Genomic DNA, 13,231 nt, shown 5'->3' on the forward strand with positions numbered 1-13,231 from the left:
TTTGTAGTTTTTTTAAAATAGTCCTACACGACTCCCTAGATTTCGCACCTACTATTATTCTAATTACTCTTTTTTTTAATAGAAATATATTGTTACTATCTGTGGAATTTCCCCAGAATATTATTCCAAAACTCATTACCGAGTGGAAGTATGCAAAATATATTGTTTTTAAGGTATTGATATTTACTATCTTTTGCATAGATCTAATAGCAAAACAAGCTGAATTTAGTTTGGGGGTAATTTCTTTAATATGATTTTTCCAATTTAACACATTATCGATTTTGAAGCCAAGAAATTTGGTTGTTGTTGTTTATAATAGGGATCTATTGTTAATTATTGCGCTAGAAATTTGCGACGTTGAATTTGGACAGGATTTAAATTGAATTATGTTAGTTTTGGGAAAATAAGAGAACCATGAGAAAATCCCAATTGCGCTTGTTCACCACAAGTGGCAATACGAAATTTTAATAATTTAACAAAAATATTGGTCTTGTAAACCAAAAATAAGGAATACCTTTTAAAACTTCAGAAAAAAAGATGAATGACTAGGACTCCTATGATGTAACCTTTTAGTATCATACTGTCGACATTGGCAGTTCATTCAAGGCTGACTTGCCTCCTATCACCTTACTCATTATAATATTCATAGACTCGCAGACTGAATGGAAAAGAATGCTTTATGACCTTAACTCTGCTAGTAAAAGTAAACACATGAAATCAATAAATAAATAAGTAAATAAACTAAAATAAAAGTAAAAGCAAATTAAAAAAACATAAGAAAATAAATTTTAATTTAAAATTGAAATTCAAATTAACATTGAAATTAAAATGAAATTAAAATCACTTAAAATGAACGAATTAAACTTACTTAAATTAAATTTAAAAAATAAAACTAAATTACAAAAGGCCGAGAAAGTCCACAGCACACACAAAATTGCATAGACCTTCATAAACTTTATTTATTACCATAACAAAGCGACACATTTCTAAAAGAAATTTATTTTATTCTTATAATAAAAACATTCACAAGATGACCAAGGAGAACAATTTCTGGTAGGTTACAGTAAGTCGTGGATTGATTTTTAACATTAATAAGTAGCGGCATTCTGTTCCTATGATGACAAGTGATTTAATACAGTAGAGTAGATCATGAAGTGTGCTATGAAGTTACTTCATTACCCGGTGTTCAGAAAAGGTCTATTTTTATACGCAAAACTCAGAAAATTAATCTTCTTGTTTTAGTAGTAAATATAATATATATTCTTAATGTATGACATTTTTTTATGTATTCTAAATTCGATTTTGTTTTTATTTAAATACTCGCTCTAAATTAAATTGATTATTAAACTGGAAGATAAATTTATGAGCTAAATATTGAAGTGATTCTATGATAAGAACATTTTTAACGTGTAGACCAAGTAAGCCCAAGCATATCAAGGTACTTACCTTATTAATATACATTCAGAATTATTAATGACATCATGTAAACCAATTAGATACCTTTTAATTTTCGGTCAGAAGACATTTCTTCTTCCGTTTAGAAGAATTCTATTGAAAATCTGTTAAATGTGGTGAATAGATATCCATGAATCTTGTTCAGCCTGAAACAAAATATATTTAATAGAAGTAGTGCATGAAAAGAAGTCTGTCCAGTTCACATAATTAGGGCTTTCGTTTTTTACCACTCAGAAGTGATTTGGAAATTATTGTTATGTATTTTCCCATGAAAATGTAAAATACAGAGTGATTCTTTCGCCACAAATTTTTGCCTATAAAACTGCTATTTACCTAAGTTTGTTTTGAAATTTTATATGCACATGCCTTCAGCAATGTAAAACAGGATCCGCTCATATCCGATACTGAAAAAGGCCTCTTTGCCGAAGTGGAATCTAGATTGTCATATGACATATGCTACTGGGGGTCAAGTCAGAAGATGAGTGATGTTTTGATTGCTCAGAAGCTTGTTGTGAGATGCATGGCAGGTGTTGGTAATCGTACATCATGTAGAGAATATTTTAATAATTTTACTTTAACAGTTTATGCTTTATATATTTTTAAACTTATGGAATTAATACATTTTAAGAAGAATCATTTTTATCGAAATAGTGGTTTTCATTATTACAACACTCGTTTTAAGAACAATTTTAATATTCCAGCACGTCGATTGACGATTTTCGACAAAACGTATATAGTCTATGGTTTAAAAATATATAATGGTTTGCTTGATGAAATTAAAAATATGAATGATTTAAGGTGTTTTAAAAGACACATCAAAAGAATTTTAACAAATCTCTGTCCTTACAATTTAGATGGAATACGTGTAGTTTTACATTGGTGCTAATTTATTGTCATTTAATCTATTTTTAATTAGGATATTCTTTTTTCTTTCTTCCTTTGACAAGTCCAATGTTTTTTAGCTCTTTTATGGATATATAAATAAATAAATAAGTAAATAAATAAATAAATAATTAAATAAATAAATCAATCAATCGTAAGCGATTACGGAGCGCGGGGCATTGAGGGGATAAAAACATTACTACCCAGCCAGCCGAACTTCCGACTTGACCTTGTAGATTACGGTGCTGCAGTCAACCAGGTGTCCGTTTGTTTCCATACAATGACGTCACAGCAATGTTGCACACATTTTCCTTGTCGGAAGCTCGCTTTGCCGAGTACTATAAGGTTTGTGTTGTTGTCGTCGGGATGCTTGTAAAAGTTTTAGTTTTTCCCCACATTGAATGTTTATATTCGTACTTCTTCATTCAAATTTCTAAAGATTTACAGTTTTAATGGTGAAAGTATGAAATGTTCTCTACTTGCTTTCAATTCATATGTTAACAAAACTATATATCAGATTTTTTCTCACTCTCACAGTCATTAAAAATCATAAAAATATATGTGACTGAAGTAGATTTTTTTAAATTTAAGAAATGCCAAGAAATATATTTTTACTTGATAAGTAGGCCTACCCTCCGTACGAGTATGATTTTTTTTCTCTTGTCACTAGAAGGACGGATGAAGAATGATTTATCCATTTGCAGTTTTTAAATGAAATGGACGGTTTTCTTACAAATTAAATAACATTATTAACTCATATCGTTACTAAATGTAATTTGGAAGTCTGGCAATCCTACCGGAGTGACTAAGGGACGGAATGCTGCTAGTCAGGCCTTGTTAGTGTGTTTCATAGGTAAAATTAGTTGACGTACCGCATATTTTGTTGCCAAGTGACTCACGCCAAGGGAAATCCCAGTTACTTAAGCTTAGTTTCTTCATCACACATTTTAATTACGGCAACATTTTCTCACCCTTCTATAAATAGTTTTCCTGTTTTTCCGTACTTTGGGCATTTTAAGTGCATTCTTAAAGTTTGCTACATGTACATCCACACTCATAGCAACTGCACAATCCTCTTTGATGTTGAAATAGCAGTATAACAGTATGTTGTATTTACAGCTCCACTCAATGTAATTTCTGCACCTCCGATCTTGGCTACAGAAAATTCCTTTCATTAACCCACCAAAGAAAATATTTTTGAGCAAGGTCTTTGTCATAAGGTATTGTGGCGCCATGTTGAAAGACCTGCTTGCCTCGGAAGTTGCGCACGCATCTAGTATGAGGGAAGGTGCGGGGTGACGCGGAGCAGAGGGGAACATCTAGAAACTTATCCCTCTAGAAGTTTCGCAAAGTCACGCGAACGAAGATTCGAGAACGTGTGATTCACGTGAATTATTGAGAACAACAACAATGTACTCATAATCTCAACTAATGTTCACAAAGCACTATGTACAAAACAAAACTGTCAGTTCTCAGTTCACCTAGTTCTTCTAGCTCACTCACTCAAGTTCACTGTACGTCGAACCCAAGCCTTCATATACAGTTCACTGCACTTCGAACCCAAGACTTCCGGAAGCGTTGCCTTCGCCTGGACGCTGCCACAGTCACTCAAGTTCACTGCATCTCGAACTCAGATCCATTGGATACGTCTCCGTTAACTAGCTCTCTCGCAGCTGACTGACTAAGTAACTCACAGCTGACTCACTCGCCCTTTTATTTAGTAAATCACACGTTCTGAATCTTCGGTCCGCGTGGCTTTGCGAAACTTTCAGGGGGATACGTTTCTAGATGTTCCCCCCTGCTCCACGTCACCCCGCACCTTCCCTCTTACTAGATGCGTGCGCAACTTCCGAGGCAACCAGGTCTTCCAACATTGCGCCACACTATATACAGTAAATTGGACCAATATGATATTAACTTGAACACCCAAAACAAGAAACTTGCAACAGTGTATTGTTTTTCTTGCCTCGTACATACCGCCTGTAACAGCTTTCGTCTTTATGGGACGCACCAGAACGTAGCAATGATCCCTCGTGGCGTTAATACGTTCACACTTCGCAATATTATTATTACAATTACGATGTATACACAGTTTCCTTCGTATTCATGTAAATAATGTAGACCCCACGATTCCTCCGTGATGAAACTGATTTCATTTGCTGAAGAATGTGAAGTATAGATAAAAAAATTATAAATGAACGTTTAATATCTATGTAAGGAAATAAAGTATTGAAAAATAACTCACTTGCTCAATTCCTGTGTGGTTGTACTGTCTTCAATTTTTTGCGATGTAGTAGCAGAACATTTAATATCCTGTTGTCTCTATGGTCGTGACTTTAACAAGAAATAATTTTCAGGTTTAAGGAAAATAAGTACGTATATCTATCGTTGATAATAACTGACCACATGCTGGAAAATAGTTCAGCGGCTCTAAGATATCCGTAACGCTCATTTACATAGTTAAGAATTATTTGCAGTAGAACACGTTATAGAATTAATTTTATAAAATCCTTGAAGAGTAGTTGTGACTGCAATTTGAGGAATTTGTACAAGAATTTTTTTTTTTTTAAGCTAAAGTGCAATTCTTCTTCTGTTCGAGAATGTTATCAATTTACCTCCATAGCGTACATTTTAAAATACATTGTCAGGATGTCATTGTTATTTTTTGTTTTTGTGCAGCCCTAATATCAGTCCAGACGTGTGTAAGGTATTTAATGGTTTCGCAGGCGGAATCAGGGGTGTGTATTAGCGTCCGTGTGAATATCTTCGTATTATAATGTTATGTTAAACATATGCAGTCAATCTGTTAATTATTTATTTTCTTTCGGCTTTCCAACGTTTCTCATAGCCGCGTTTAAACATTGCATTAAGAGCAGTACCTGTGTTACAGTTGTACTGGTATTTTAAGTTAAAATTTTACAACAAAGGTTATCGTAATATGGGCATAAACATTTCATTAAGGATAGTAACATTTTAAATAAAAAATTTACATATTATTTCAATGTACCGAAGTACATATGATATTTCCATGCAGATATTCTGCGTCATCATACGATGAAAGAGTAATGGAACGGAGAAAATTCTCTCCGGCGCCGGGATTTGAACCCGGGTTTTCAGCTCTACGTGCTGATGCTTTATCACTTCGTGATTTAAGACGGCGCTTATTCCGTCGGATCCCGGCCAACTAGTCACTCATAACGAGTGCACCTCAGCACATGTGTGAACTTCGGTCCTATGTTCATAGACATCTATGACGTAGTGCAGAGGGCGGCCACTAGAGGGAACCCAAGAGTTGGAACTCAATCAAATGCGTAAATCACTTCGTGATTTAAGACGGCGCTTATTCCGTCGGATCCCGGCCAACTAGTCACTCATAACGAGTGCACCTCAGCACATGTGTGGACTTCGGTCCTATGTTCATAGACATCTATGACGTAGTGCAGAGGGCGGCCACTAGAGGGAACCCAAGAGTTGGAACTCAATCAATGCGTAAATCACTTCGTGATTTAAGACGGCGCTTATTCCGTCGGATCCCGGCCAACTAGTCACTCATAACGAGTGCACCTCAGCACATGTGTGAACTTCGGTCCTATGTTCATAGACATCTATGACGTAGTGCAGAGGGCGGCCACTAGAGGGAACCCAAAAGTTGGAACTCAATCAGAGACAATTCTGTCGGACACCGGGGTTGTATCCGGTGTGGCTTAGTGGATAAAGCATCAGCACGTAGAGCTGAAAACCCGGGTTCAAATCCCGGCGCCGGAGAGAATTTTCTCCGTTCCATTACTCTTTCATCGTAAAAATTTACAGCAAAGGTTATTGTAATATAGGTTTAATTATTTCATGAAGAGCAGTATCTCTGTTACAACTATGCCGGTATTTTAATTAAAATTCTACAACAAAAATTATTGTAATATAGGCTTAAATATACAGTAACATTTGAAGTTCAAATTTTACAACAAATTTGTAATATAGGCTTAAACATGTAATATAGGCTTAAACATGTCATTGAGAGCAGTACTTTTGTTGCAGTAGTACCGGTATTACAACTTAAAATTTTACGGCAATATTATTGAAATACAGGCTTAAACATTTAATTAAGAGCAGTATCTGTGTTATAGTAGTACCAGTATTTGAAGTAAAAATATAGGCTTAAACATTTCGTTAAGAGTAGTGCTTGTGAAATAGTAACACTTTAAGTTTACAGCAAAGATTGTGTTTATTCTTTTGTAATACACAACAGAACCCTACTCTTGAAATAATTTTTTTATGTGTGTGTTTGTTTTCTTTGGTGCGGGCGTCGTCCGTTTTCATTGTACAACACCACTCGTCACTACTCATTGGCTCATTACACAAACTCCGTTCTCACTTAACTTCAAAGATTAGGGACTAAGATTCCGATCTCAACTAATAGTAGACAGGAAACTATTGTTCTCTTCTCACGACTTTTAATTAACGTGTCATGAACGAATTTGGTATGCAAGAGAAGTGAATGGATTTAATTTTCAAACATGAATAGAAGTTTGATCATTGGTTTATTAATGTTATTATTTGTGTAGAAACTCTCTCTTATTATTGTATTATACCAGTGTAATAATAATGATTAGTGATATTTCTCAGTGTCTGACAGGCGGATTGGAATTAAATAGTATAGTGATTACTAGGGGGCGGATGTTGATGACCTAAAAATCTACTTAAAATGATCATTAAAATGCCCTTAAACTAACGGAAAAATGACATGAAAGTAAAAGAATATGCCATTTAAATATTATTCATCGTACTCGCACCACAACTTCTTAAAAATTAGTCACCTTGTTTCAATGACTGCCCTGCAAATCTCGGAGAGAGGAGGCAACTTCCTGGAATTTAGCTAAGATAAAGAAAGAACATGCAACAAAATGAAGGTTTTTGAGGGGAAAATAGATTTTAATGAGGGATTTACAATGTGTTTCAATCAGGGATGGTCCATGTCAGTGCCTTCATTATCCATCTCCTCCTCCTTCCGCGCTTCACTTTTGTTACCAGATCTTCCAGATGAGGGAGTGTGAATGACAGAACAAATTGTGGGCGCAGCGTTCATTCTTGCCACCTTTGTCCAGTACATGGTGAAAGTTTCCTTCTTTCTAACCATAAATAATTCTAAAGACACCCTCGTACCGACAAAAGAACAGTAGCAGTCAAAGTCCTCACTTAAAATAAGCTGTTGTTAAGCATTTTATATTACTTATGTTGTGTGAAGTGAAGCCTTCAGTGAAATGAGGGATGGACTTTAGAGTCTGTTCCAAGCTATAAAACTCAAACTTCACTGTTATTCATTTATTCAGTAGGTAATTACTACTGACCTATTTGGTTAGAAAATGATTTAACAGACCTATCGGTAAAGAAGAAAGTGAACTACAGTCCAAATGATGTAAAAGTTCTTCAAAGTATTAAAAATGGTCAAAAAATGCCGAAATATATAAAAATGCTCTATTAGTTCAAAAACGTCAAAAATGCAATATAAGAAATTACATTTTTACGTTGATATTAACATAGAAAGGATTTCTATATTGATGGGCATCATCCTAATGTGAAAAATAAGAAGATGACGTTTCATCAACATCCGTCCCCTAGTGATTACCCATCTGGCTCCAGAATCCACAAGCCCCCATTTCTTTTATACCTTTATTAGATTAAGGAACACCCAAAAGTCTCGAGTTTTACAGTTTGGCGAAGCACAGTGGCTACTCATATAATATATTTTAGAATCGCTTTGATGAGACTACATCACATGAGAGAATATATTGAACTCTAGGCAGTATATCTATGTTCATATTTAAATACAATACGAGATACTAAAGATCATGACAATGCATTGAAAGTAGGAGATATAATATTTATTCTGCAGTCTTCAGATTTGTCTCTTTTTGCATCATGTATGGAGGTGCATCTTTTATAATTATGTCGTCTTTATTTTGTTGTGAGTGCAACTTCTGAAGCTCCTCATTGTGATTTTCTTCCTCGGGAGAGTTCCATGGTTGTAGGTCAGATGAAGAAAAGAATTGGTACAAAATTCCTGGAACCAGCAGATTTATTGTTGCTATGATGAAAACCAGTTGCCATTGACCCACAGTTTGCTGAAATAGAGAAATTGATAACCAACTGTAATCACATGCTTATACAGGTGTCTCATTTATCTTGACCACCCAAAATAACTTTGTACACAAGCACCAAATGAAAAATCGTTTCATACAAAAGGTGTACAACTGAAAGGGGGAAATAATACTGATGAGGAGGCAATCTTGTAGAGTTATTTATTAATGAGTTACCAGTACTAAATTTGTTTCTTTTAAATGGCACTATGTATTTATTATTCAGTATTTCAATTAAGCTCGTCAAGACGTGTCCAAAATATATCACAGTGGGGCATTATAATAAACAGAGCGTTGATAAACGCAACGTTATTTGATACCTTGACGGCATGGTTCCTGTGCATAGTACGCGCAAAGTGGTTTAACTTTAAGTTGATGCAAACAATACGTAGTAGGCTTACACTGCAGATACCCAGGGCCGCGTAATCTATTTCGCGCAACTTTAGATTACAGCAAACACATGAAACCAAATGTATCACAGACTACTCGCTCAGTCATCAGTGTTCAACAGAATAAAACTAAAGATATATGTAATGGGTTACGCGACACTGAGTATCATCTCCAATATACTACGTATTGTTTACACCAACTCAAAGTCAAACTACTTCATATTATGCACAGGAACCATGTAATCAAGGCACCAATAATATTCCGTTTATTAACGTTCTGTTTATTAGAATGACCCACCGTGATACATTTGTGTAAAGGTCTTGACAAGCTTAATTGAAATACTGAATAATAAGTACATGGTTCCATTTAAAAGAATAATTTTAGTACTCGTATCTCGTTTATAAATAACGCTACAATTTTGCATCCCCATCAGTAATATTTACACAGCGTAGCTGCACAAAATCCCACACACCACGCGATCGGTGAAGCACAGAAAACGTGTTTACCTTTTTCAAAGACTGTGTTGAAAGTATTCCCCATTTGCTGTGAGGCGGGCATTGTAGTGCCTAAACATATTTTGGTTCACACGCTGCAGCTTAACTTCCGAAATGTTGGCTATTTCTTGTCGTATGTTGTTCTGCAACTCATGCAATGTTAGTGGATTTGATTTATATACGCTGTCTTTTAAACTGCCCGCTAAATAAAAATCGCAGGGCGTTAAGTCTGGGGATCAAGCAGGCCACAAACCTATACTAATCAGCAATCATCCTCTCATCAAACATATCAGCAATCGTACACAATGAAATTCGAGCTGAACAGCTGTAGCACCGTCTTGCTGTAACTCACCGTACATGCGTTCTTCTTCAATTAATTGAGGAAAAACTGATCCAAAATTAGAGTTTGATATCGGTCAGCATTAATTATTGTTTCATGAAAGAAAAGACGAATTATTCGTTTCGCACTTAATACACACCATGCACCGACCTTGGGATCATGTAATAGACTTTCATTAATAAGTCTTGGATTATTATCTACTGACCAGTACCGGTTAATTTGAGTGGTAACTCGTCCGTGCAAGTGAAACCATGCCTTGTCACTAAAAATCACAAATTGTCAGCCTAAATGGCAGTCATGTACAGATTGAACAAGCCACTTGCAAAAATTGATTGTCTACGGGCCATGGGGCGTGCATTTCTGTAAATCTGCATGGACGAAATTTTAGTAATTTTGTCGCATTATGTGCTGATATATGGCTGACCCCGGCTTGTTATATTAATTTCATGAGAGATTTTCGCGACGATTGTTCTAATCGAGTGCTCATATCATCCAAATTTTACTCAGTTAAGACTTGGCTCCTTGGTCTTCTTTTATTTTCCAACACTGATCCCGTTGTTTTGAATTTATTCACTATCAGGTGGATGAACCCCAGGAAATCTTTCTTGAAATATCTCCGACACTGAGCAGATGATTCGTATTTTGAAAAGTTACAACAAATTAAAATTCTTTGTTCTGTATTAAATATCTGAACCATGACTCAGGCAACAGACACAAACAGAGAGAAATGGCAGTCAATACTACACACAACACACTCACTGCGCTGAAACGTAACTCAATACTGCACACAGTAGCAAGATAATCGTATATCAGCGGTTATACGTGTCCTTTAATGGCGCATGCGCAACTATAATCTTTTTGCTGTAAGAAAAATCCTAATATAAACAATAGCACGTGACTGAAGTGAGGCTTCATTGGCCGCTGTTTGGCGCCATAGATTCTCAGTACATGTTCCCGCCTACTGTTGTACATTCTGTTTCATGTTAAACATTTCCCGTTACTCGTCAAGTAGGCCTCACTACTATGCATTCATTTGCTTAGGAAACATCTACTTTATACTTAAGACTATTTATTTTTCTCCACTTTTGAGAGGGTTTCTACTCTAAGTTTAATAACCAAACAGACCAAGGATGCAGAAGCCATACTTCAGTACCACGTGCTTACAACGTGAACAACTACGAGCTCAAGTGACGCCACCTTGTTACACGAACAGACTACCTCGTTGTTACTGTTTGTATTCATCCGCGTTCATAGCACATAACAAAATATAAAAGTAGCTTTTCTTATACATATCGTTTTACATATGAGTGAACTTATATGTTTCGTTGTATTTAACAACTAGAATTTAATGTTTTATTTTCATGTAATACAAGATGATTGTTTTTAAATACGGACTATACTTTCCTGCGTCGTGTGAGTGTTTCGACTGTGAGCCAATCACGGGTATGACAGCCACGTGCTTGTGTTTACATTAGGATTTTTCTTAGAGCGAAAACAGTGTAGGCATTGTTGAGACTCAGGTCCCGTAAGCGAGCGGAGGAAGATAAAATTTAAGCACTTAGATAGGCTTTAAATGGATGTAAATAAATCTTTCGAAATCTTTTTGTACTCACTCACTCACTCACTTACTCACTCACTCGTTCGTTCGTTCGTTCATATTTCTTTTGAATCAGTGACCCAACCAATTTCTTTTTCTCTTCCTGTTCGGTTTCAGCATTATTTCTTCTTCACCCATTCTTTGTAGCTCAGCTTCATTTCTTATTTTGTATGTCCATTTCACACACTCCGTTCTTCCCAGTGACTTCATATTAATACCGGTAAGTATAATAATATTACATTCTGTAACTCGCATTCAGGTCTTAAATTGTTATATGCGTGATGATATCAATATATTAGCCTAAATATCCACAAAGAGAAGAATTTTATCTACTGTACTTACGTTTTTGTATGTAAGGTGACCAACTATGATTGGTGATATAAATCCAGGAACAACGCTGACCATATTACTTATTCCCAGCATAATACCTGCAAGAATATTAATTGAGAATGCATGTAATTACCTGACAAGTCATATTATGTATAATAGAAAATGTTAATTAGAGCTTCAATAACAACAACATAAATATAACTTAATTTTCTTATACATTTGTGGGTTATAAAATCTGTTTTTTACTTGAAATCCGAAATTATTGGTTAAATTATTAATATGCAAGTGTTGTTTCCATATCTTTACCACATATTGCATCGTTATTTTATATTTACTTCGTAAAATGTAAAACTATACAGAGTGTATTTACATTGATGTCAATTATTCTAGGAACGTAGTGGTATCGGCCAAATTATATTATATTAAATATGGATCTATGAATCCTAGTTTCGGAGATAGGAGGGATTTTATTGTTTGCAAATATCAAATCATTAATGAATAATCCAACAGAAAAATCAATTCATTGAAACAAGACAAAACTTAACAGAAAACCTCAGGAAATAAAGTAAATACAATTTGTTGTGTTCTTTCCTTAGACTTTATCTCTTATTTGTACTAAATGAGATACTTATGTTGTATTCCAATCTATAGATCTGTATTTTATTTTCTTGTATTGTGTTATTATTTTCATTTGGTATTGTCTCAATTCTGTTATCATTTTGTAATATGTTAGTATTTTTGTTCTTTTCACTTAATGTCATTAATTGTGTGTTTTTCTTAAACTATTGAATGACTGAATACCTCACGGTGACACCTCGTGTGTATGTGTGTATATGTGTGTATGTATGCATGCTGATAGAAGGAAACGTACTAGCAAAGTTTGGACCGATGTCAATGAAGCTAGCAAGCGCTCCTGTAGACACAGCTCCACTCATTCCAGTGGCTAATGTTAAGCTCACAATAGCAACCGTAGAGTTACAACCAGAGAAGGCAAGACCTAGTGTAAATAAGCCTTGGCCTATGCAACCTAAAAAAAAAAAAAAGAGAGAATAAAACACACTTCACAGCTAAATTACATTAACATTTTAATAAATAAATAAATTGAGTTAACATTTTCTGTAAAATTCGCTCCGGCGCCGAGGATCGAACCCACTGGGTGCTCTACCACTGAGCAATTTCGAGGCTCAATTCACAGCACCGGATCGAAGGGGAAAAACCCAACAGAGAAAGATTCGATCCGGTGCTGTGGATGAGCTTCGACGTAGCTCAGTGGTAGAGCACCCAGTGCGTAGAACTGGAGGTTCCGAGTTCGATTGTCGGCCCCGGAGCGAGTTTTTCTCCGTCATTAACAAATATTGACCAAAACAGATAATTCTGTAGGACCAAACAAATATTAATAATCCTTACATATACTGTATACCGTAATTTTTTGAATGAACAGAAATCTTTAAATCCTGAAGAAATAGTGATAGAGTTCAGCTTTAAAAACGCATAAACATAAGTGAATTAAAATTTAAATTATAGTTTATTTAACAACGCTCGCAACTGCCGAGGTTATATTAGCGTCGTCTGTGTGCCGGAATTTTGTCCCGCAGGAGTTCTTTTAGATACC

The 13,231-nt window shown here is 35.3% G+C and overlaps 2 protein-coding genes across 4 annotated transcripts in view; both read right to left on the reverse strand.

The window, feature by feature from the left end:
* The window catches only part of LOC138716361 (vesicular glutamate transporter 1-like), an 82,495-nt gene extending 77,810 nt beyond the window's left edge, over positions 1–4,685 (reverse strand). For both annotated transcript variants that reach the window (XM_069849369.1, XM_069849368.1), the window contains exons 1-2: positions 4,583–4,685; positions 1,501–1,601 (exon numbers count right to left, since the gene is read on the reverse strand). In XM_069849369.1, coding sequence (XP_069705470.1) covers positions 1,501–1,525 — 25 coding nt within the window. In that variant the 5' untranslated portion in view covers positions 1,526–1,601; positions 4,583–4,685. The remainder of the gene's footprint in view (positions 1–1,500; positions 1,602–4,582) is intronic.
* A 1,508-nt stretch (positions 4,686–6,193) lies between these two features.
* The window catches only part of LOC138716362 (sialin-like), a 38,727-nt gene continuing 31,689 nt past the window's right edge, over positions 6,194–13,231 (reverse strand). For both annotated transcript variants that reach the window (XM_069849373.1, XM_069849374.1), the window contains 3 exons: positions 12,491–12,646; positions 11,632–11,717; positions 6,194–8,453 (listed from right to left, as the gene is read on the reverse strand). In XM_069849373.1, coding sequence (XP_069705474.1) covers positions 8,214–8,453; positions 11,632–11,717; positions 12,491–12,646 — 482 coding nt within the window. In that variant the 3' untranslated portion in view covers positions 6,194–8,213. The remainder of the gene's footprint in view (positions 8,454–11,631; positions 11,718–12,490; positions 12,647–13,231) is intronic.

The sequence above is a fragment of the Periplaneta americana genome, chromosome 16 (genome assembly GCF_040183065.1).
Source record: "Periplaneta americana isolate PAMFEO1 chromosome 16, P.americana_PAMFEO1_priV1, whole genome shotgun sequence".
Classification (NCBI taxonomy): domain Eukaryota; kingdom Metazoa; phylum Arthropoda; class Insecta; order Blattodea; family Blattidae; genus Periplaneta; species Periplaneta americana.